This window comes from Stigmatopora argus, chromosome 22, assembly GCF_051989625.1.
Source record: "Stigmatopora argus isolate UIUO_Sarg chromosome 22, RoL_Sarg_1.0, whole genome shotgun sequence".
In the NCBI taxonomy this organism is placed as follows: domain Eukaryota; kingdom Metazoa; phylum Chordata; class Actinopteri; order Syngnathiformes; family Syngnathidae; genus Stigmatopora; species Stigmatopora argus.
This window is the reverse complement of record NC_135408.1, coordinates 12,246,716-12,270,125: the sequence shown is the minus strand read 5'-3', so window position 1 is coordinate 12,270,125 and position 23,410 is coordinate 12,246,716. Positions and strand designations below refer to the sequence as shown.

At 38.0% G+C, this 23,410-nt stretch overlaps 1 protein-coding gene across 8 annotated transcripts in view; it reads left to right on the top strand.

The window, feature by feature from the left end:
- LOC144067648 (glutamate receptor 3-like) overlaps positions 1-23,410 on the top strand; it is a 46,516-nt gene that overhangs the window by 21,160 nt on the left and 1,946 nt on the right. For 2 of the 8 annotated variants that reach the window (XM_077591437.1, XM_077591439.1), the window contains 6 exons: positions 445-818; positions 1,483-1,681; positions 4,254-4,501; positions 5,468-5,582; positions 22,076-22,324; positions 22,395-23,405. In XM_077591437.1, the coding sequence (XP_077447563.1) occupies positions 445-818; positions 1,483-1,681; positions 4,254-4,501; positions 5,468-5,582; positions 22,076-22,321 (1,182 nt within the window). In that variant the 3' untranslated portion in view covers positions 22,322-22,324; positions 22,395-23,405. Of the gene's footprint in view, positions 1-444; positions 819-1,482; positions 1,682-4,253; positions 4,502-5,467; positions 5,640-6,636; positions 6,756-7,321; positions 7,327-7,949; positions 8,065-22,075; positions 22,325-22,394; positions 23,406-23,410 lie in introns of those variants that run through there. The other 6 variants (XM_077591441.1, XR_013298011.1, XR_013298012.1 and 3 more) reach the window with 6 other exon arrangements.

Sequence of the window (23,410 nt, the reverse complement as noted above, 5' to 3'; positions counted from 1 at the left end):
TAAATAAGTCCATTAAAAAGTTGATGAACCAAGTTAAATGGTGGTAGAAATCCAAACAATTGGACATACGAGACTCTTGAACGCCATCATCAAATGTGATTGGCCTTAAGATTGGTCACAAACTTCTTCAAGTCGTGCAAGTCGGCGAGCTGGCAATCCGGCAAATAAACTGGCACGATGATGAAGGGCCTCCTTTTAGCGGCAAACGCCGGAGGAGAGGCCGATCGGCGGGGCGGTTGCCGTTGGGAACGCCGCTCGGGCTAGGCGCAGCCTCCTCACGCAGAGCTTGACGGAAGACCGAGACGTGACCCGAGCGCCGCTTTCCCCGGCTGCTTTTTTTTTTTCTCTCCCGCGTTGGCCATGGCGGTCGGTCTCTAACCTCCTCCTCCTCCTCCCTCCGCTGTGCCTGTTCCCTCCCTTCCTCCCTCCCTCCCGCCTCCACAGAGAGCTGACATAGCGGTGGCTCCTCTCACCATCACGTTGGTGCGAGAAGAAGTCATAGACTTTTCCAAGCCCTTTATGAGCTTGGGCATCTCCATTATGATAAAGAAACCGCAAAAGTCCAAGCCCGGCGTCTTTTCCTTCCTGGACCCGCTGGCCTATGAGATTTGGATGTGTATCGTGTTCGCGTATATCGGCGTGAGCGTGGTGCTGTTCCTGGTCAGCCGCTTCAGCCCTTACGAGTGGCACCTGGACGAGAACGATGAGGCCAAAGACCCTCAGAGCCCCCCCGACCCGCCCAACGACTTTGGCATTTTTAATAGCCTCTGGTTCTCGCTGGGCGCCTTCATGCAGCAAGGATGCGATATCTCGCCAAGGTTGGTCGTCGCCCCACCTTCCTTCCGCTCCTCCCACCGCCGTCTCTCGTCGTCTCTCCGCCCGCCCGCCCGTCCGCTCATCGGCCGCCGCCGTCGCCGTCGCCGTGGATGGCGGCCGATGAGCGAGAGTCCCGCTGCCGTGCGTCTTCATCCCGCCGTGCAACGTCTCTTGGAGGGCTACCGTGTTTTTGCTGCATGTCCCATTTTTCATCGGATGCGGAAAAGGCGCCGCCGCGGTCGCTTCGTGTTTTGCCCCAAAAAAGGGCCTGGCGAGGCGGCCTATCCATCCGCTAATGGTTTTCAGCCGTCTGAGCGCCACGTCAATGTCCAAAAGTGGCCTTGACTCGAGCCGGGGTGCAGATGATGAAAGTGTCAGCAAAAGAAGCTTCAAATCAACCTTGCACTTCTCCTCCTTAACACTAGACGGAGCTACTCTGTTAAACACAATGTTTAACATGTTTTCCGCTGTTTTGCAAAGCTTGTTTCATCAGTATATATATACTACATATATATAAAAATATATGACATGTATATATATATTTACAGTCATTGGCTGGGCCGCTTCTCCTCACAAGAGTAGCGGGGGTGCTGGAGTCTATCCCAGCCAACAATGGTCAAATTGCTCTATTTTCTGACGTGTGTCATCTTCCCCCGTCCCCACCAGGTCGCTCTCGGGCCGCATCGTGGGGGGCGTTTGGTGGTTCTTCACCCTCATCATCATCTCCTCGTACACGGCCAACCTGGCGGCCTTCCTCACCGTGGAGAGGATGGTCTCCCCCATCGAGAGCGCCGAGGACCTGGCCAAGCAGACGGAGATCGCCTACGGGACTTTGGACTCGGGATCCACCAAGGAGTTCTTTAGGGTGAGTCGCTGCACTTTTCGCTATTTTTCACAACATCACGTCCTAGATTTGCGTCTTTTGCCTACAATACCTATTCAAGGATGAATCAAGTTGTTGGAAAATGAACCTATTGTAAGCAAATGTCATTCTCGGAAACCTTAATGAGAACGTCATTAAATGTTATGATTTGACAGCGATTTTAATGACTTTGGCGAATCCGATTAGCTTGCGCATCACATTCGCTCGGCAAACAAATTGAGTATACACAAAACAAGGTTATGAATAAGAAAACATTACATGCATGACTGTCATTATATAGAAAGAAAAAATGGCCCTGACTGCAATCATTTATTAAAAGTATTGCATTTTTACATAAGATGCCGAATGATTTTCATTTTTGAATCAGCATGCCAATTGTACTTTTAATCATCACAAATGTGCAACTCAAATTTAAATTTTTTTTAAATTCAAATATGTCAAGCCAATCTGCTTAAAAGTGGAGAGGAGCCAGCTTGTGGTATGAATGCTAAAGCGTAAATGCTAGTGCAGGGTTTCTTTCTTTTTTCTTTTTGCCTATGCAGCCCATTTTGAGAGGTGTCCAAGCGGAACTGAGCGCATTGTCTGAGCTCAGGTCTAAAGCCCGTCTCTTAAAGGAGCGGAAAAAGGCGGCCGCTGCCATCTTAGAATTGGCCAAAAGATGCAAGGCCTTGCAAAATGAGGTCAATTCACCCCAGCTGAACTTTTCCAAATAGCAATATACAGCTTTTTTCTTTCATCTACTCGTCATCAAACCTTGCAAAGTATGTTTTAAAATGTATTTGCTACATTCCTCTCTAAAAAAAAAAAGCTCTTGTTTTGCTTTTTGTCTTTTGGTGGACAGACTAAACAAAATGAGCTTTTCAGATGCTAACCAACGACTTGCTAACTAATGACTCATTTAAAACCTCATTCCGAGTGACCTTCCCTTCAGTAAAAGCCATCATAGAGAGTCACAAAGCAGAATATTCTCAATTATTTGCTGCCATATTCTATCTGTATATTCGTGCGCAGTGATTCATAGAGTACAGTAATGAATGACATAATATAGGCTGGCATGTCAAGCTATTATAATAGAAGGCAAGGCACAAAAGTCTGCTAGTTACTCTCGTTCTACATTTTCCTTTCGTCTGTCGGAAGCCGTGACGGCTCCTAAAAATGACAATCGCCGGTTTAACGAGGCCCGTTCCATACCGTCGCGATACATAAAGAAGAAAAAGGAAGAAAAAAAACGCAGTTGACAAGCGATGATCTTCAAAAAAAAAGAAACGTCTTGGCGGGCCAGTCGCGACTGTCATCCGATGTTACCGTCACATTTCAAGTGTTTACACCGTAACCACGGCAAACGAGGCGTATTTCCAGAAGGATTCGCGTAGTACGGCCCGAGTTCACCATCTGCCGAGTTAGCGGTGAATTATTGATGCGAGCCGCACGTTCATTCATGGCTAAACACGGGCGGAATAACAAACGGGATGTGAGAGCGAAACCGAAGAGCCAGACAGCGTCACGCTTCCGCCACGTGGTCTCCGTCCTTCCCACGAGTAGAGCCCAGATCGAGAGCGTTGTTATGTTCGGAACATAACATAAACTCATTTAAATGAACTTGGATTACGATGCAGACACACTTTAAAATTCATTTAATCTAACCTGACATTAAACTTCATTGTAATTGTGTTTTAAATTTTGAAACCTTTCTTCTGCCGGCCGGGTTGGCTCTATTGGCCCCGCCTCCACCCTGACTTTCAGATGCAACCTATCGAGGGTTGTTTGCTTTTGTATTCCCTTCAAAATATTCCCAAAATGATGAAGACAAATGTCCTCACAATAGGATAACGCACGACCACTTGCCAACGAGAAGTAGTATTTACTTTCGTATTAGCGATCGCTCCGCCATTCGCACTGACTAACGGGGAAAAAAAACACTGTAAAAATGCAACGCTCCATCCAGTGCTCCTAGAGACATTACACGAGGGAGTTGCGACCAGAAAGACAGTGGCCATGATGTTCTTATGAGCATCCTCTATGCTTGTATATCAATTTTTTTTCTCGTATCTCAAGATAAATATTTGCCCGAAATTTTACTCGTATCTCAAATTGCTCATATGTCGTGGTACCACTGTACATTACTTGAACCTAAAACTCCACGTGCCTTGCCCAAAGCTTGCGTGGACAATTCCCCAAGAAGCTTTGCGGCTGACGAGTGTCGAAACCGCCGTCCAAATCGGCCACGGCGACTCCAAACTGCCAGACGCTAAACACGCACGAGTCGGCGCCCGCCAGCTAATCCCGGGTCGGAGCGTTGGCGTCATTTACGTCCGCCGCGCTGCCAGATTGTCGGACCTCGGGGTTCTGGCACGAGGCCGGCCGTCCGCCGCGGAGCTAACCGGACCAATTAACGGACTTATCGGGGGGCCGATTATTGTTATTTACGACCGCGGCGGTAAACAAAGCGGAGAATTGACGGGAGTTCTGGAATTTGCGAAGGTCCTTCTGTAAAGAAAAAAGCAAATGTTCCTAAGCTTAGCTAAGCTAACTGTGTGTTTCCCTCCAACCGTAGCGCTCCAAGATAGCGGTTTACGAGAAAATGTGGTCCTACATGAAATCGGCGGAACCGTCGGTGTTTGCCAAGACCACACCCGACGGGGTCTCCCGGGTACGAAAGTCGAAGGGAAAGTTCGCCTTTCTCCTGGAGTCCACCATGAACGAGTACATAGAGCAGCGCAAGCCGTGCGACACCATGAAAGTGGGCGGTAACCTGGACTCCAAAGGCTACGGCGTGGCCACGCCCAAAGGCTCCGCATTAAGGTGGGTGGGATAATATAACAATGCGCTCCACGTTGTTATAGTATTCCACCCACCCTGATGTGTCTGTCACCCTTTTCACCCACGGACAAAATATTGTCCGTGTCCGTCGTTGCCGTCGCCGCCGCCGTCGCCGCTGTTGTCTCGAGTCTGTCCTGCGTACTGTCTTTGATCCGGCGTCCCCCCGCTTGTCTTTGCATCTGTCCAAAGAACTCCCGACGACGCATTCGCGAGCACTTTCTGGTTGTGAATGTTGAGCGGCATGCTGAATGTCTTCTCCGCTAACGGCCTTCCCCATCCCGCACGCTCGGACGCCGCTCGGCAAAAAAAGTAGGAGACGTGGCTTGAGATTTCTCCACGGACCCCAGGTGCGTTTTAACCCTCCCCTTTTCTTTTTTAACCTTCCGCTCTACCCGGAGCGACTCGATTATTTCCCCGGCGAGGGACGAACGCCGCTCCGAGGTACCGGGACGGTATTCACGGAGTGCGTTCCGACATTGACGGCGACACGCCCCTTGAGCGGTCGGCCGATGTTCATCGCAGTCGAATAAATTCAAACATTTGATCAAATTTAAGTTGAATCCCCAAAAAATTGTACAAAAATTGGAACTCATGGTTAAATTGGAGTGGTATTTACGCGAGCGATGGAAAGTTTGGATGAAAGTTTCCCTGTTAAAAGGTCAAAGCGCACCTTTGGTGGATCCCGCCATCCCCCTCCTTCCCCGCCACTTTTGGCGAGCGGCGCACAAGAGCGTGCGACTCTCCCACGCCACCTCTCTCAAGTATGGCTGTCAAACGAGTGTGTTACCTGTCCAAATTCTCTGGCAATTTGTCCCCCCGCGTGCTCCCCCCTTGCCCCCCGTGCTCCCCACCCCCCTCCCCCCGAATGATATCTCGCGAACCACTGCTATTAGATTTCTCACGGACCTGTTCCCTTTTTTCTTACAAGCTATGTTTTATCGTTTCAAGAAATGCTGTTAACCTGGCCGTGTTAAAACTGAATGAGCAAGGCCTCTTGGACAAATTGAAAAACAAATGGTGGTACGACAAAGGAGAGTGCGGCAGCGGGGGAGGTGACTCCAAGGTCAGCCCCCATGTCACCAAAGTCGGGTGTCCCAACAGAGTAATCGGCAAGGCTGACGTCACCTCCCAAAAAAATGTGGAAAAAAAATACAATTGGGCCAATTGCGCGCTTCAAAAAAGCCACTCGCTCTCATTTGTGGCGACGTCGTGCTGCTGAGATCGAAAGCGGGAACCCTTTGCTTGGCTAATAGAGCTGCGTTTATTCAAGAAATTAATGTCAATTTAGTTTTTTAGTTGTTTTTTTTTATAGAGAAAGAGAGAATGAACAATGAGGTGCTTGGCGAGTGGCTAAGAAATACGGGAAGCATTTGCTCTCTAAGCCCGCTATTTTTTAACCACACGCCAACTTGGTTAAAGTTCAGGCGCCGAAAGCGGCAAGCTTAGCGTCAGGTGCTAGGAGTGGGCGGGCGGGCGGTCGGTCGGTCGGGCACAGGAAACAGCGTTGTCTTGAGGGGATGAAGCATTTACGGGCAAACGTGAGAATTCTAAAGAGACCCAACGGGCCAACTGGACCATTCTAAAGAGACCAATCAATGTACGGGACCATCGGTGGCCCCATTTGTGACCGTTCTGCTTTTTTATTTATTGATTTAATTCCTTAAATGGTGCTGTGCAAAAGTCAAAGCGTCACTTGCATTTGTCATCTTTGCTGAAACAGGACCAGGAAATGGTTTGCGAATTCCACCGTGTTTTGACGCTGTGGTCAATTCCTCCATTTCAATTGGTCAGCAAGTTTCTAATTCATAGCTTTTATTGAAAAACCAAGAGAAACGAGCGTCAAGTACGTAACGTTACACGAAGCATAAAAAAAAGCGAATGCAAGGCTTGGCTTTTGTACAGCGTGTGTTCACATTCTCATGTTTATTAAGTTGACAAAGGAGGAGGCGGCCCTGGACCGTGAGCCCCGCCCACCATTTGATTGCCACTCACTCCCTTCTTTTTTTCCCCCAGCCAGCAGCTCGTGGCAGAATGACGATACAAGAGCCGATTTGTATCCTCGCTGCAAGACGAGCTCCCCGACTGACGCCTTTTTGTCGCCCTTGTTTGCCTTTCAGAAAAAGCCGATGGTGTATTGTCGGAGCGTAAACTCACTCGTGCAACGACCTCCGACGAGCTTTCCTGCCAACGTATTCCAAATTTTGCTTCGGGCTGCCGCAAACCATTATCTTGATAGGTAATCCATTTCTGATTATTACCGCATCACTTTGCTTAGAAGTCACGTTACTGTAAATGCCTCTACGCATTTTAGCCCAAACCTTCAAATGAATAGACGAGACAAACCCTCTTATTTGGTTTTTAACATACTATACATGGTCATTTTTTTAATAAAAATGCCTTGACCAAAGTTTCAGTAAATGATCACAATAATGAGAAGGAAGGACATTTTAGGACAATGAATGGACATTTTTCTTGTTTGTGGCAGCCCGAATGTGATGTCAGTTCCTCTGACAAATTTGCAGCATGGCAGGGGTGTCCAAAATACGGTCTGCAGGCCAACTGCGACCCAGCGCAAAGTTTTGATTGGCCTGCAGCAAATGACGAAAAATATCCTTGGCTCCGGCCTACAAAAGAAGCTTAAATACAGTTTGCATTCTTAGCTTCCCCCCCAAAAATGTAACCTGAGAACAAAAAAAACAATTTGGACACCCTTGCAATATGCCAAGTATGTTGATGTTCACGTGTCCAACTTTTTCAGGTCTTTTTTTTGTTGCCTTCCAGACCAAACGAGCGGTAGGTTAGCTTAGGTTAGAATAAGTTCGAACTTTATTTCATCCTGTATTTGGGAAATGTCTTGGTTGCAGTAGCAAGACAGACACAGAAGACATTGTAGACCTAGGTCAAAAACTGGAGCCGTACACAGGAAGTCCACAAGGTAAGGAAGCCATCCCAACTCTTTGCCCTTTTTAAGCTAAATGATTCTAAATGGCCACTAATGTATAGGAAGCGAGAGGTTTGGCAGGCGATAGCACGACGCGCCATCCAGTCCGAACCGTTAGCAGTTTGCGCTTTTTCCTTTGAGCTTTCGGCCCCGTTAGTCAACAAAGGGTTACCTTAGGGTGGGATCCGGCGCCACGGACGGCTCGCCGCCAATGGGACGGCTGGCGTCTCGGCCCCCGCCCCAACGACACGGTGACCACAGCGCTTGCCGATTACTCGGAGCGATCCCGGTAGGGTCTGGCACGCTAGGGTTCTCCAGGCGGGGCTTTTCTTTCTGGATGTAGTCTTGCTTGCTGTGTGTGGTGTGTTGGCCAGCACCCTACTTGTGATCGATCGCTTTGCACACTGGTAGAAACAAGTATTAGTTGACAAAGTTGAATAACATAAGATAACATCTTCCAATGTTATTTATGTTATTTCCCACGTGAAGAACTCCAGTAAACCTTGCCGTATTGAAACTCAGTGAACAAGGCATCTTAGACAAGCTGAAAAACAAATGGTGGTACGATAAAGGTGAATGTGGAACCAAGGACTCGGGAAGTAAGGTCAGTCGCTGCAGGTCTTTTGTTTTTTATTTTTTAAATATTGATTGCCAAAACCGCTGCATCGTGCCCTTCCTGTTCATGCGCGCACGCACGTATCGTTGCAACCGGAGGCTCACCATTCGTGCATGGAGACGCTTTGGAATCCGGTGGTTTTTTTTAGAACCGGCAAGCATCCCGCCGCTATTCGAATCATCCGGGCTGCTCTTGAAATTGAATTTATGGGCGTCTGCGTTCGCAAAATCCGCTTATCGTTGAATAGGGCCCACGAAAGAAGCTTAAATTCAGCCTGTTTCTGTTGCACTTTACAGCTTCCACGCTAGATGGAGCCAATTGTTTAAACAGCGCCTCTCCGTTAGGTTCAGCTTTAGAATTTTAGTCTTATTTGGTAAATTGGTTCTAACCTGATAAACTTCGTTGTGATTTTCTTTTGCCGGTGGCTCAACAGCTTCAATTTTTTTCCATGAGTGGAAATACGATAAATATAAGTTAAAATGTCCATCTACGTCTGGATTATTTGATCCGCGGTTCCTGACAGTTCTAGCCGTGCAATCCATTGCAAGATTGGCATTGCGTGACCACAATGATCAGTGATAGACACCCAACCCAAATGAACTAACAGTTCAAATGGATTGGACGTTTCTCACCGGTGATCTTTTTTTGATTCAATTAGAGGTAAGATCGGGCCGAAAAAATCCGGCCATTTTTTAAGAAAAATGCCTTACTGTACTATGTCGTTTTTTACGAGAAAAAAGCCTTACTATACTATGTCGTTTTTTAAGAAAAAAAGCCTTACTATACTATGTCGTTTTTTCACGAAAAAAGCCTTACTATACTATGTCGTTTTTTAAGAAAAAAAGCCTTACTATACTATGTCGTTTTTTCACGAAAAATAGCCTTACTATACTATGCCGTTTTTTAAGAAAAAAAGCCTTACTATACTATGTCGTTTTTTCACGAAAAAAGCCTTACTATACTATGTCGTTTTTTCACGAAAAATAGCCTTACTATACTATGCCGTTTTTTAAGAAAAAAAGCCTTACTATACTATGTCGTTTTTTCACAAAAAATAGCCTTACTATACTATGCCGTTTTTTAAGAAAAAAAGCCTTACTATACTATGTCGTTTTTTCACGAAAAATAGCCTTACTATACTATGTCGTTTTTTCAGGAAAAAAGCCTTACTATACTATGTCGTTTTTTTCACGAAAAAAGCCTTACTATACTATGCCGTTTTTTAAGAAAAAAAGCCTTACTATACTATGTCGTTTTTTCACGAAAAAAGCCTTACTATACTATGTCGTTTTTTTCACGAAAAAAGCCTTGCTATACTATGTCGTTTTTTCACGAAAATAGCCTTACTATACTATGCCGTTTTTTAACAAAAAAAGCCTTACTATACTATGTCGTTTTTTTAAAGAAAAAAATCCTTCCTATACTATGTCGTTTTTTAACGAAAAAAGCCTTACTATACTATGTCGTTTTTTAAAGAAAAAAAGCCTTACTATACTATGTCGTTTTTTCACGAAAAAAGCCTTACTATACTATGTCGTTTTTTCACGAAAAATAGCCTTACTATACTATGCTGTTTTTTAAGAAAAAAAGGCTTACTATACTATGTCGTTTTTTCACGAAAAAAGCCTTACTATACTATGTCGTTTTTTTCACGAAAAAAGCCTTACTATACTATGTTGTTTTTTCACGAAAAATAGCCTTACTATACTATGCCGTTTTTTAAGGAAAAAAAGCCTTACTATACTATGTCGTTTTTTCACGAAAAAAGCCTTACTATACTATGTCGTTTTTTTCACGAAAAAAGCCTTGCTATACTATGTCGTTTTTTCACGAAAATAGCCTTACTATACTATGCCGTTTTTTAACAAAAAAAGCCTTACTATACTATGTCGTTTTTTTAAAGAAAAAAATCCTTCCTATACTATGTCGTTTTTTAACGAAAAAAGCCTTACTATACTATGTCGTTTTTTAAAGAAAAAAAGCCTTACTATACTATGTCGTTTTTTCACGAAAAAAGCCTTACTATACTATGTCGTTTTTTCACGAAAAATAGCCTTACTATACTATGCTGTTTTTTAAGAAAAAAAGGCTTACTATACTATGTCGTTTTTTCACGAAAAAAGCCTTACTATACTATGTCGTTTTTTTCACGAAAAAAGCCTTACTATACTATGTTGTTTTTTCACGAAAAATAGCCTTACTATACTATGCCGTTTTTTAAGGAAAAAAAGCCTTACTATACTATGTCGTTTTTTCACGAAAAAAGCCTTACTATACTATGTCGTTTTTTCACGAAAAAAGCCTTACTATACTATGTCGTTTTTTTCACGAAAAAAGCCTTGCTATACTATGTCGTTTTTTCACGAAAATAGCCTTACTATACTATGCCGTTTTTTAAGAAAAAAAGCCTTACTATACTATGTCGTTTTTTAACAAAAAAAGCCTTACTATACTATGTCGTTTTTTCACGAAAAAAGCCTTACTATACTATGTCGTTTTTTCACGAAAAATAGCCTTACTATACTATGCCGTTTTTTAAGAAAAAAAGCCTTGCTATACTATGTCGTTTTTTCACGAAAAAAGCCTTACTATACTATGTCGTTTTTTCACGAAAAATAGCCTTACTATACTATGCTGTTTTTTAAGAAAAAAAGCCTTACTATACTATGTCGTTTTTTCACGAAAAAAGCCTTACTATACTATGTCGTTTTTTCACGAAAAATAGCCTTACTATACTATGCCGTTTTTTAAGGAAAAAAAGCCTTACTATACTATGTCGTTTTTTCACGAAAAAAGCCTTACTATACTATGTCGTTTTTTCACGAAAAATAGCCTTACTATACTATGTCGTTTTTTCAGGAAAAAAGCCTTACTATACTATGTCGTTTTTTTCACGAAAAAAGCCTTACTATACTATGCCGTTTTTTAAGAAAAAAAGCCTTACTATACTATGTCGTTTTTTCACGAAAAAAGCCTTACTATACTATGTCGTTTTTTAAGAAAAAAAGCCTTACTATACTATGTCGTTTTTTCACGAAAAATAGCCTTACTATACTATGCCGTTTTTTAAGAAAAAAAGCCTTACTATACTATGTCGTTTTTTCACGAAAAAAGCCTTACTATACTATGTCGTTTTTTCACGAAAAATAGCCTTACTATACTATGCCGTTTTTTAAGAAAAAAAGCCTTACTATACTATGTCGTTTTTTCACAAAAAATAGCCTTACTATACTATGCCGTTTTTTAAGAAAAAAAGCCTTACTATACTATGTCGTTTTTTCACGAAAAATAGCCTTACTATACTATGTCGTTTTTTCAGGAAAAAAGCCTTACTATACTATGTCGTTTTTTTCACGAAAAAAGCCTTACTATACTATGCCGTTTTTTAAGAAAAAAAGCCTTACTATACTATGTCGTTTTTTCACGAAAAAAGCCTTACTATACTATGTCGTTTTTTTCACGAAAAAAGCCTTGCTATACTATGTCGTTTTTTCACGAAAATAGCCTTACTATACTATGCCGTTTTTTAAGAAAAAAAGCCTTACTATACTATGTCGTTTTTTTAAAGAAAAAAATCCTTCCTATACTATGTCGTTTTTTAACGAAAAAAGCCTTACTATACTATGTCGTTTTTTAAAGAAAAAAAGCCTTACTATACTATGTCGTTTTTTCACGAAAAAAGCCTTACTATACTATGTCGTTTTTTCACGAAAAATAGCCTTACTATACTATGCCGTTTTTTAAGAAAAAAAGCCTTACTATACTATGTCATTTTTTCACGAAAAAAGCCTTACTATACTATGTCGTTTTTTAACAAAAAAAGCCTTACTATACTATGTCGGTTTTTCACAAAAAAAGCCTTACTATACTATGTCGTTTTTTCACGAAAAATAGCCTTACTATACTATGCCGTTTTTTAAGAAAAAAAGCCTTGCTATACTATGTCGTTTTTTCACGAAAAAAGCCTTACTATACTATGTCGTTTTTTCACGAAAAATAGCCTTACTATACTATGCTGTTTTTTAAGAAAAAAAGGCTTACTATACTATGTCGTTTTTTCACGAAAAAAGCCTTACTATACTATGTCGTTTTTTTCACGAAAAAAGCCTTACTATACTATGTTGTTTTTTCACGAAAAATAGCCTTACTATACTATGCCGTTTTTTAAGGAAAAAAAGCCTTACTATACTATGTCGTTTTTTCACGAAAAAAGCCTTACTATACTATGTCGTTTTTTCACGAAAAAAGCCTTACTATACTATGTCGTTTTTTTCACGAAAAAAGCCTTGCTATACTATGTCGTTTTTTCACGAAAATAGCCTTACTATACTATGCCGTTTTTTAAGAAAAAAAGCCTTACTATACTATGTCGTTTTTTAACAAAAAAAGCCTTACTATACTATGTCGTTTTTTCACGAAAAAAGCCTTACTATACTATGTCGTTTTTTCACGAAAAATAGCCTTACTATACTATGCCGTTTTTTAAGAAAAAAAGCCTTGCTATACTATGTCGTTTTTTCACGAAAAAAGCCTTACTATACTATGTCGTTTTTTCACGAAAAATAGCCTTACTATACTATGCTGTTTTTTAAGAAAAAAAGCCTTACTATACTATGTCGTTTTTTCACGAAAAAAGCCTTACTATACTATGTCGTTTTTTCACGAAAAATAGCCTTACTATACTATGCCGTTTTTTAAGGAAAAAAAGCCTTACTATACTATGTCGTTTTTTCACGAAAAAAGCCTTACTATACTATGTCGTTTTTTCACGAAAAATAGCCTTACTATACTATGTCGTTTTTTCAGGAAAAAAGCCTTACTATACTATGTCGTTTTTTTCACGAAAAAAGCCTTACTATACTATGCCGTTTTTTAAGAAAAAAAGCCTTACTATACTATGTCGTTTTTTCACGAAAAAAGCCTTACTATACTATGTCGTTTTTTAAGAAAAAAAGCCTTACTATACTATGTCGTTTTTTCACGAAAAATAGCCTTACTATACTATGCCGTTTTTTAAGAAAAAAAGCCTTACTATACTATGTCGTTTTTTCACGAAAAAAGCCTTACTATACTATGTCGTTTTTTCACGAAAAATAGCCTTACTATACTATGCCGTTTTTTAAGAAAAAAAGCCTTACTATACTATGTCGTTTTTTCACAAAAAATAGCCTTACTATACTATGCCGTTTTTTAAGAAAAAAAGCCTTACTATACTATGTCGTTTTTTCACGAAAAATAGCCTTACTATACTATGTCGTTTTTTCAGGAAAAAAGCCTTACTATACTATGTCGTTTTTTTCACGAAAAAAGCCTTACTATACTATGCCGTTTTTTAAGAAAAAAAGCCTTACTATACTATGTCGTTTTTTCACGAAAAAAGCCTTACTATACTATGTCGTTTTTTTCACGAAAAAAGCCTTGCTATACTATGTCGTTTTTTCACGAAAATAGCCTTACTATACTATGCCGTTTTTTAAGAAAAAAAGCCTTACTATACTATGTCGTTTTTTCACGAAAAATAGCCTTACTATACTATGTCGTTTTTTTCACGAAAAAAGCCTTACTATACTATGTTGTTTTTTCACGAAAAATAGCCTTACTATACTATGCCGTTTTTTAAGGAAAAAAAGCCTTACTATACTATGTCGTTTTTTCACGAAAAAAGCCTTACTATACTATGTCGTTTTTTCACGAAAAAAGCCTTACTATACTATGTCGTTTTTTTCACGAAAAAAGCCTTGCTATACTATGTCGTTTTTTCACGAAAATAGCCTTACTATACTATGCCGTTTTTTAAGAAAAAAAGCCTTACTATACTATGTCGTTTTTTCACGAAAAAAGCCTTACTATACTATGTCGTTTTTTCACGAAAAATAGCCTTACTATACTATGCCGTTTTTTAAGAAAAAAAGCCTTACTATACTATGTCATTTTTTCACGAAAAAAGCCTTACTATACTATGTCGTTTTTTAACAAAAAAAGCCTTACTATACTATGTCGGTTTTTCACAAAAAAAGCCTTACTATACTATGTCGTTTTTTCACGAAAAATAGCCTTACTATACTATGCCGTTTTTTAAGAAAAAAAGCCTTGCTATACTATGTCGTTTTTTCACGAAAAAAGCCTTACTATACTATGTCGTTTTTTCACGAAAAATAGCCTTACTATACTATGCTGTTTTTTAAGAAAAAAAGGCTTACTATACTATGTCGTTTTTTCACGAAAAAAGCCTTACTATACTATGTCGTTTTTTTCACGAAAAAAGCCTTACTATACTATGTTGTTTTTTCACGAAAAATAGCCTTACTATACTATGCCGTTTTTTAAGGAAAAAAAGCCTTACTATACTATGTCGTTTTTTCACGAAAAAAGCCTTACTATACTATGTCGTTTTTTCACGAAAAAAGCCTTACTATACTATGTCGTTTTTTTCACGAAAAAAGCCTTGCTATACTATGTCGTTTTTTCACGAAAATAGCCTTACTATACTATGCCGTTTTTTAAGAAAAAAAGCCTTACTATACTATGTCGTTTTTTAACAAAAAAAGCCTTACTATACTATGTCGTTTTTTTCACGAAAAAAGCCTTACTATACTATGTCGTTTTTTCACGAAAAATAGCCTTACTATACTATGCCGTTTTTTAAGAAAAAAAGCCTTGCTATACTATGTCGTTTTTTCACGAAAAAAGCCTTACTATACTATGTCGTTTTTTCACGAAAAATAGCCTTACTATACTATGCTGTTTTTTAAGAAAAAAAGCCTTACTATACTATGTCGTTTTTTCACGAAAAAAGCCTTACTATACTATGTCGTTTTTTCACGAAAAATAGCCTTACTATACTATGCCGTTTTTTAAGGAAAAAAAGCCTTACTATACTATGTCGTTTTTTCACGAAAAAAGCCTTACTATACTATGTCGTTTTTTCACGAAAAATAGCCTTACTATACTATGTCGTTTTTTCAGGAAAAAAGCCTTACTATACTATGTCGTTTTTTTCACGAAAAAAGCCTTACTATACTATGCCGTTTTTTAAGAAAAAAAGCCTTACTATACTATGTCGTTTTTTCACGAAAAAAGCCTTACTATACTATGTCGTTTTTTAAGAAAAAAAGCCTTACTATACTATGTCGTTTTTTCACGAAAAATAGCCTTACTATACTATGCCGTTTTTTAAGAAAAAAAGCCTTACTATACTATGTCGTTTTTTCACGAAAAAAGCCTTACTATACTATGTCGTTTTTTCACGAAAAATAGCCTTACTATACTATGCCGTTTTTTAAGAAAAAAAGCCTTACTATACTATGTCGTTTTTTCACAAAAAATAGCCTTACTATACTATGCCGTTTTTTAAGAAAAAAAGCCTTACTATACTATGTCGTTTTTTCACGAAAAATAGCCTTACTATACTATGTCGTTTTTTCAGGAAAAAAGCCTTACTATACTATGTCGTTTTTTTCACGAAAAAAGCCTTACTATACTATGCCGTTTTTTAAGAAAAAAAGCCTTACTATACTATGTCGTTTTTTCACGAAAAAAGCCTTACTATACTATGTCGTTTTTTTCACGAAAAAAGCCTTGCTATACTATGTCGTTTTTTCACGAAAATAGCCTTACTATACTATGCCGTTTTTTAAGAAAAAAAGCCTTACTATACTATGTCGTTTTTTCACGAAAAATAGCCTTACTATACTATGTCGTTTTTTTCACGAAAAAAGCCTTACTATACTATGTTGTTTTTTCACGAAAAATAGCCTTACTATACTATGCCGTTTTTTAAGGAAAAAAAGCCTTACTATACTATGTCGTTTTTTCACGAAAAAAGCCTTACTATACTATGTCGTTTTTTCACGAAAAAAGCCTTACTATACTATGTCGTTTTTTTCACGAAAAAAGCCTTGCTATACTATGTCGTTTTTTCACGAAAATAGCCTTACTATACTATGCCGTTTTTTAAGAAAAAAAGCCTTACTATACTATGTCGTTTTTTCACGAAAAAAGCCTTACTATACTATGTCGTTTTTTCACGAAAAATAGCCTTACTATACTATGCCGTTTTTTAAGAAAAAAAGCCTTACTATACTATGTCATTTTTTCACGAAAAAAGCCTTACTATACTATGTCGTTTTTTAACAAAAAAAGCCTTACTATACTATGTCGGTTTTTCACAAAAAAAGCCTTACTATACTATGTCGTTTTTTCACGAAAAATAGCCTTACTATACTATGCCGTTTTTTAAGAAAAAAAGCCTTGCTATACTATGTCGTTTTTTCACGAAAAAAGCCTTACTATACTATGTCGTTTTTTCACGAAAAATAGCCTTACTATACTATGCTGTTTTTTAAGAAAAAAAGGCTTACTATACTATGTCGTTTTTTCACGAAAAAAGCCTTACTATACTATGTCGTTTTTTTCACGAAAAAAGCCTTACTATACTATGTTGTTTTTTCACGAAAAATAGCCTTACTATACTATGCCGTTTTTTAAGGAAAAAAAGCCTTACTATACTATGTCGTTTTTTCACGAAAAAAGCCTTACTATACTATGTCGTTTTTTCACGAAAAAAGCCTTACTATACTATGTCGTTTTTTTCACGAAAAAAGCCTTGCTATACTATGTCGTTTTTTCACGAAAATAGCCTTACTATACTATGCCGTTTTTTAAGAAAAAAAGCCTTACTATACTATGTCGTTTTTTAACAAAAAAAGCCTTACTATACTATGTCGTTTTTTCACGAAAAAAGCCTTACTATACTATGTCGTTTTTTCACGAAAAATAGCCTTACTATACTATGCCGTTTTTTAAGAAAAAAAGCCTTGCTATACTATGTCGTTTTTTCACGAAAAAAGCCTTACTATACTATGTCGTTTTTTCACGAAAAATAGCCTTACTATACTATGCTGTTTTTTAAGAAAAAAAGCCTTACTATACTATGTCGTTTTTTCACGAAAAAAGCCTTACTATACTATGTCGTTTTTTCACGAAAAATAGCCTTACTATACTATGCCGTTTTTTAAGGAAAAAAAGCCTTACTATACTATGTCGTTTTTTCACGAAAAAAGCCTTACTATACTATGTCGTTTTTTCACGAAAAATAGCCTTACTATACTATGTCGTTTTTTCAGGAAAAAAGCCTTACTATACTATGTCGTTTTTTTCACGAAAAAAGCCTTACTATACTATGCCGTTTTTTAAGAAAAAAAGCCTTACTATACTATGTCGTTTTTTCACGAAAAAAGCCTTACTATACTATGTCGTTTTTTAAGAAAAAAAGCCTTACTATACTATGTCGTTTTTTCACGAAAAATAGCCTTACTATACTATGCCGTTTTTTAAGAAAAAAAGCCTTACTATACTATGTCGTTTTTTCACGAAAAAAGCCTTACTATACTATGTCGTTTTTTCACGAAAAATAGCCTTACTATACTATGCCGTTTTTTAAGAAAAAAAGCCTTACTATACTATGTCGTTTTTTCACAAAAAATAGCCTTACTATACTATGCCGTTTTTTAAGAAAAAAAGCCTTACTATACTATGTCGTTTTTTCACGAAAAATAGCCTTACTATACTATGTCGTTTTTTCAGGAAAAAAGCCTTACTATACTATGTCGTTTTTTTCACGAAAAAAGCCTTACTATACTATGCCGTTTTTTAAGAAAAAAAGCCTTACTATACTATGTCGTTTTTTCACGAAAAAAGCCTTACTATACTATGTCGTTTTTTTCACGAAAAAAGCCTTGCTATACTATGTCGTTTTTTCACGAAAATAGCCTTACTATACTATGCCGTTTTTTAAGAAAAAAAGCCTTACTATACTATGTCGTTTTTTCACGAAAAATAGCCTTACTATACTATGTCGTTTTTTTCACGAAAAAAGCCTTACTATACTATGTTGTTTTTTCACGAAAAATAGCCTTACTATACTATGCCGTTTTTTAAGGAAAAAAAGCCTTACTATACTATGTCGTTTTTTCACGAAAAAAGCCTTACTATACTATGTCGTTTTTTCACGAAAAAAGCCTTACTATACTATGTCGTTTTTTTCACGAAAAAAGCCTTGCTATACTATGTCGTTTTTTCACGAAAATAGCCTTACTATACTATGCCGTTTTTTAAGAAAAAAAGCCTTACTATACTATGTCGTTTTTTCACGAAAAAAGCCTTACTATACTATGTCGTTTTTTCACGAAAAATAGCCTTACTATACTATGCCGTTTTTTAAGAAAAAAAGCCTTACTATACTATGTCATTTTTTCACGAAAAAAGCCTTACTATACTATGTCGTTTTTTAACAAAAAAAGCCTTACTATACTATGTCGGTTTTTCACAAAAAAAGCCTTACTATACTATGTCGTTTTTTCACGAAAAATAGCCTTACTATACTATGCCGTTTTTTAAGAAAAAAAGCCTTGCTATACTATGTCGTTTTTTCACGAAAAAAGCCTTACTATACTATGTCGTTTTTTCACGAAAAATAGCCTTACTATACTATGCTGTTTTTTAAGAAAAAAAGGCTTACTATACTATGTCGTTTTTTCACGAAAAAAGCCTTACTATACTATGTCGTTTTTTTCACGAAAAAAGCCTTACTATACTATGTTGTTTTTTCACGAAAAATAGCCTTACTATACTATGCCGTTTTTTAAGGAAAAAAAGCCTTACTATACTATGTCGTTTTTTCACGAAAAAAGCCTTACTATACTATGTCGTTTTTTCACGAAAAAAGCCTTACTATACTATGTCGTTTTTTTCACGAAAAAAGCCTTGCTATACTATGTCGTTTTTTCACGAAAATAGCCTTACTATACTATGCCGTTTTTTAAGAAAAAAAGCCTTACTATACTATGTCGTTTTTTAACAAAAAAAGCCTTACTATACTATGTCGTTTTTTCACGAAAAAAGCCTTACTATACTATGTCGTTTTTTCACGAAAAATAGCCTTACTATACTATGCCGTTTTTTAAGAAAAAAAGCCTTGCTATACTATGTCGTTTTTTCACGAAAAAAGCCTTACTATACTATGTCGTTTTTTCACGAAAAATAGCCTTACTATACTATGCTGTTTTTTAAGAAAAAAAGCCTTACTATACTATGTCGTTTTTTCACGAAAAAAGCCTTACTATACTATGTCGTTTTTTCACGAAAAATAGCCTTACTATACTATGCCGTTTTTTAAGGAAAAAAAGCCTTACTATACTATGTCGTTTTTTCACGAAAAAAGCCTTACTATACTATGTCGTTTTTTCACGAAAAATAGCCTTACTATACTATGTCGTTTTTTCAGGAAAAAAGCCTTACTATACTATGTCGTTTTTTTCACGAAAAAAGCCTTACTATACTATGCCGTTTTTTAAGAAAAAAAGCCTTACTATACTATGTCGTTTTTTCACGAAAAAAGCCTTACTATACTATGTCGTTTTTTAAGAAAAAAAGCCTTACTATACTATGTCGTTTTTTCACGAAAAATAGCCTTACTATACTATGCCGTTTTTTAAGAAAAAAAGCCTTACTATACTATGTCGTTTTTTCACGAAAAAAGCCTTACTATACTATGTCGTTTTTTCACGAAAAATAGCCTTACTATACTATGCCGTTTTTTAAGAAAAAAAGCCTTACTATACTATGTCGTTTTTTCACAAAAAATAGCCTTACTATACTATGCCGTTTTTTAAGAAAAAAAGCCTTACTATACTATGTCGTTTTTTCACGAAAAATAGCCTTACTATACTATGTCGTTTTTTCAGGAAAAAAGCCTTACTATACTATGTCGTTTTTTTCACGAAAAAAGCCTTACTATACTATGCCGTTTTTTAAGAAAAAAAGCCTTACTATACTATGTCGTTTTTTCACGAAAAAAGCCTTACTATACTATGTCGTTTTTTTCACGAAAAAAGCCTTGCTATACTATGTCGTTTTTTCACGAAAATAGCCTTACTATACTATGCCGTTTTTTAAGAAAAAAAGCCTTACTATACTATGTCGTTTTTTCACGAAAAATAGCCTTACTATACTATGTCGTTTTTTTCACGAAAAAAGCCTTACTATACTATGTTGTTTTTTCACGAAAAATAGCCTTACTATACTATGCCGTTTTTTAAGGAAAAAAAGCCTTACTATACTATGTCGTTTTTTCACGAAAAAAGCCTTACTATACTATGTCGTTTTTTCACGAAAAAAGCCTTACTATACTATGTCGTTTTTTTCACGAAAAAAGCCTTGCTATACTATGTCGTTTTTTCACGAAAATAGCCTTACTATACTATGCCGTTTTTTAAGAAAAAAAGCCTTACTATACTATGTCGTTTTTTCACGAAAAAAGCCTTACTATACTATGTCGTTTTTTCACGAAAAATAGCCTTACTATACTATGCCGTTTTTTAAGAAAAAAAGCCTTACTATACTATGTCATTTTTTCACGAAAAAAGCCTTACTATACTATGTCGTTTTTTAACAAAAAAAGCCTTACTATACTATGTCGGTTTTTCACAAAAAAAGCCTTACTATACTATGTCGTTTTTTCACGAAAAATAGCCTTACTATACTATGCCGTTTTTTAAGAAAAAAAGCCTTGCTATACTATGTCGTTTTTTCACGAAAAAAGCCTTACTATACTATGTCGTTTTTTCACGAAAAATAGCCTTACTATACTATGCTGTTTTTTAAGAAAAAAAGGCTTACTATACTATGTCGTTTTTTCACGAAAAAAGCCTTACTATACTATGTCGTTTTTTTCACGAAAAAAGCCTTACTATACTATGTTGTTTTTTCACGAAAAATAGCCTTACTATACTATGCCGTTTTTTAAGGAAAAAAAGCCTTACTATACTATGTCGTTTTTTCACGAAAAAAGCCTTACTATACTATGTCGTTTTTTCACGAAAAAAGCCTTACTATACTATGTCGTTTTTTTCACGAAAAAAGCCTTGCTATACTATGTCGTTTTTTCACGAAAATAGCCTTACTATACTATGCCGTTTTTTAAGAAAAAAAGCCTTACTATACTATGTCGTTTTTTAACGAAAAAAGCCTTACTATACTATGTCGTTTTTTCACGAAAAAAGCCTTACTATACTATGTCGTTTTTTCACGAAAAATAGCCTTACTATACTATGCCGTTTTTTAAGAAAAAAAGCCTTGCTATACTATGTCGTTTTTTCACGAAAAAAGCCTTACTATACTATGTCGTTTTTTCATGAAAAATAGCCTTACTATACTATGCTGTTTTTTAAGAAAAAAAGCCTTACTATACTATGTCGTTTTTTCACGAAAAAAGCCTTACTATACTATGTCGTTTTTTCACGAAAAATAGCCTTACTATACTATGCCGTTTTTTAAGGAAAAAAAGCCTTACTATACTATGTCGTTTTTTCACGAAAAAAGCCTTACTATACTATGTCGTTTTTTCACGAAAAATAGCCTTACTATACTATGCCGTTTTTTAAGGAAAAAAAGCCTTACTATACTATGTCGTTTTTTCACGAAAAAAGCCTTACTATACTATGTCGTTTTTTTAAGAAAAAAAGCCTTACTATACTATGTCGTTTTTTTAAAGAAAAAAATCCTTCCTATACTATGTCGTTTTTTAACGAAAAAAGCCTTACTATACTATGTCGTTTTTTAAAGAAAAAAAGCCTTACTAAACTATGTCGTTTTTTTTTTTTAATAAAAAGCCTTACTATACTTTGTCGTTTTTTTAAGAAAAAAAATATCAGGCTGGGTCAGGTTGGCCTCGGGCTCAAGATCTTACCTCTAATTCCAGTCCGATAAATTTGGCTGCCGTTTGGCCTCCCTCAGCATCAAAACGCGGCGCCACGAGACGTAGACCTGTACGACCACGACCGCCTTCCCCTTTGACTAAAACGCAGGCCTGCGTTCGTTCGTTCCGACTTCTCCGCATTCACCTTCGGCTCTCTTTGCTTAGGACTTTGCGTTGGCCGTCTTTTGTCGCGTCACGCCGCCGCTTCGCGAAAGCCTTAACGGTGGTCTTTACCTCCCCCAGGACAAGACAAGTGCACTGAGCCTGAGCAACGTGGCAGGGGTCTTCTATATTCTGGTGGGGGGGCTGGGCCTGGCCATGACCGTGGCCCTCATTGAGTTTTGCTACAAGTCTCGGCAGGAGACCAAAAGGCTGAAACTGGCCAAAAATGCTCAAAATTTCAAGCCGGCCCCCCCGGTCAACAGCCAGAACTTTGCCACGTACCGCGAAGGTTACAATGTGTACGGGACGGAGAGCGTCAAAATCTAAAAGGTGAGTGAGTGAGGATTCTGAATTTTTCAACGTATGTACTGAATTTCATTTTGTGTTGATTTTTTTTCAGATGGAGCGAACGGTGAATATCCGACGGGACGCTAACGGCCGCCGTGCGTGTGACCCCCGACACTCAGGCCGCCCAACTGGAACACGGGAAGCCATTTTTTTTTCTTTTCTTTTTTGACCCCCTGAAATCGCCACCAAAAACACACGGACTCAAAGAGGTTGTCTTTCCTCTTTAAAGTGCCTTACGGAACTTTCCGTGTGGTGGCCGTTGACGTGGAGGAGGGAGGGAAGGAGTGGGCGGCCATCCAGGCCTTTCAATTCTAGCCATTGGGAATGGGAAGAGTTCCCGTTTAGACCTTTTTTGGAATCCCAGAGCTGCTTCTGGAGCGCCGCCAAGGGCTAGCTGCTAGCCATTAGCGCTTGAAAATAGCACATTTGCTCCAATTCTCCCACAGTTGACTTTTGGGGTCACATCACCTGCTATTTATTCTATTCCCCCGTGTGAATACGCCAATGGCGGGGAATCCAAACAGGCAAGGATGTTTGCTTTAACTTGGCTCTTCCCCGTCGAGCGCTTTTCGGGCCTTCCTTATTTCGACGACGTGGCTTTTTGAAAGCTATTTTCCGTGGTGAAAAACATTGTCTAACTGTTACTTAGTGAAGTCCTTTTTGCTTTTACTCTTAAGATTTTTCAGTGTCATAATATTCAGCACAAGCGGCAAATAAGTGAGTTTCCTTCCGTCTTTGTCATGACAATAACGATATTCTTTTTTTTAGAGGAACAAGAAACGTTTGCTCAGACTGCCACTTTGAATTTCACTTTCTATTTTGACTCGGTGGCAAATTGTACTTCCACCTTTGAGGAGAGTCGGATGTGGACTTTCCAAAGGCCACTCACTTGTAAAAAGGCAAAAAAGTGACTTGTCATTTACATTTTAGAGAAAGATGCGCTGTAAGATTGGCCAAAGCTGAACAATGGCCAGAAAAGACAAAGTACATGATCTCATTTGAACGCTGCATGGCGGAAGGTACGTTTTACTACATTTCCTGAATAAAAGCCAATTTGTATTCACCTTT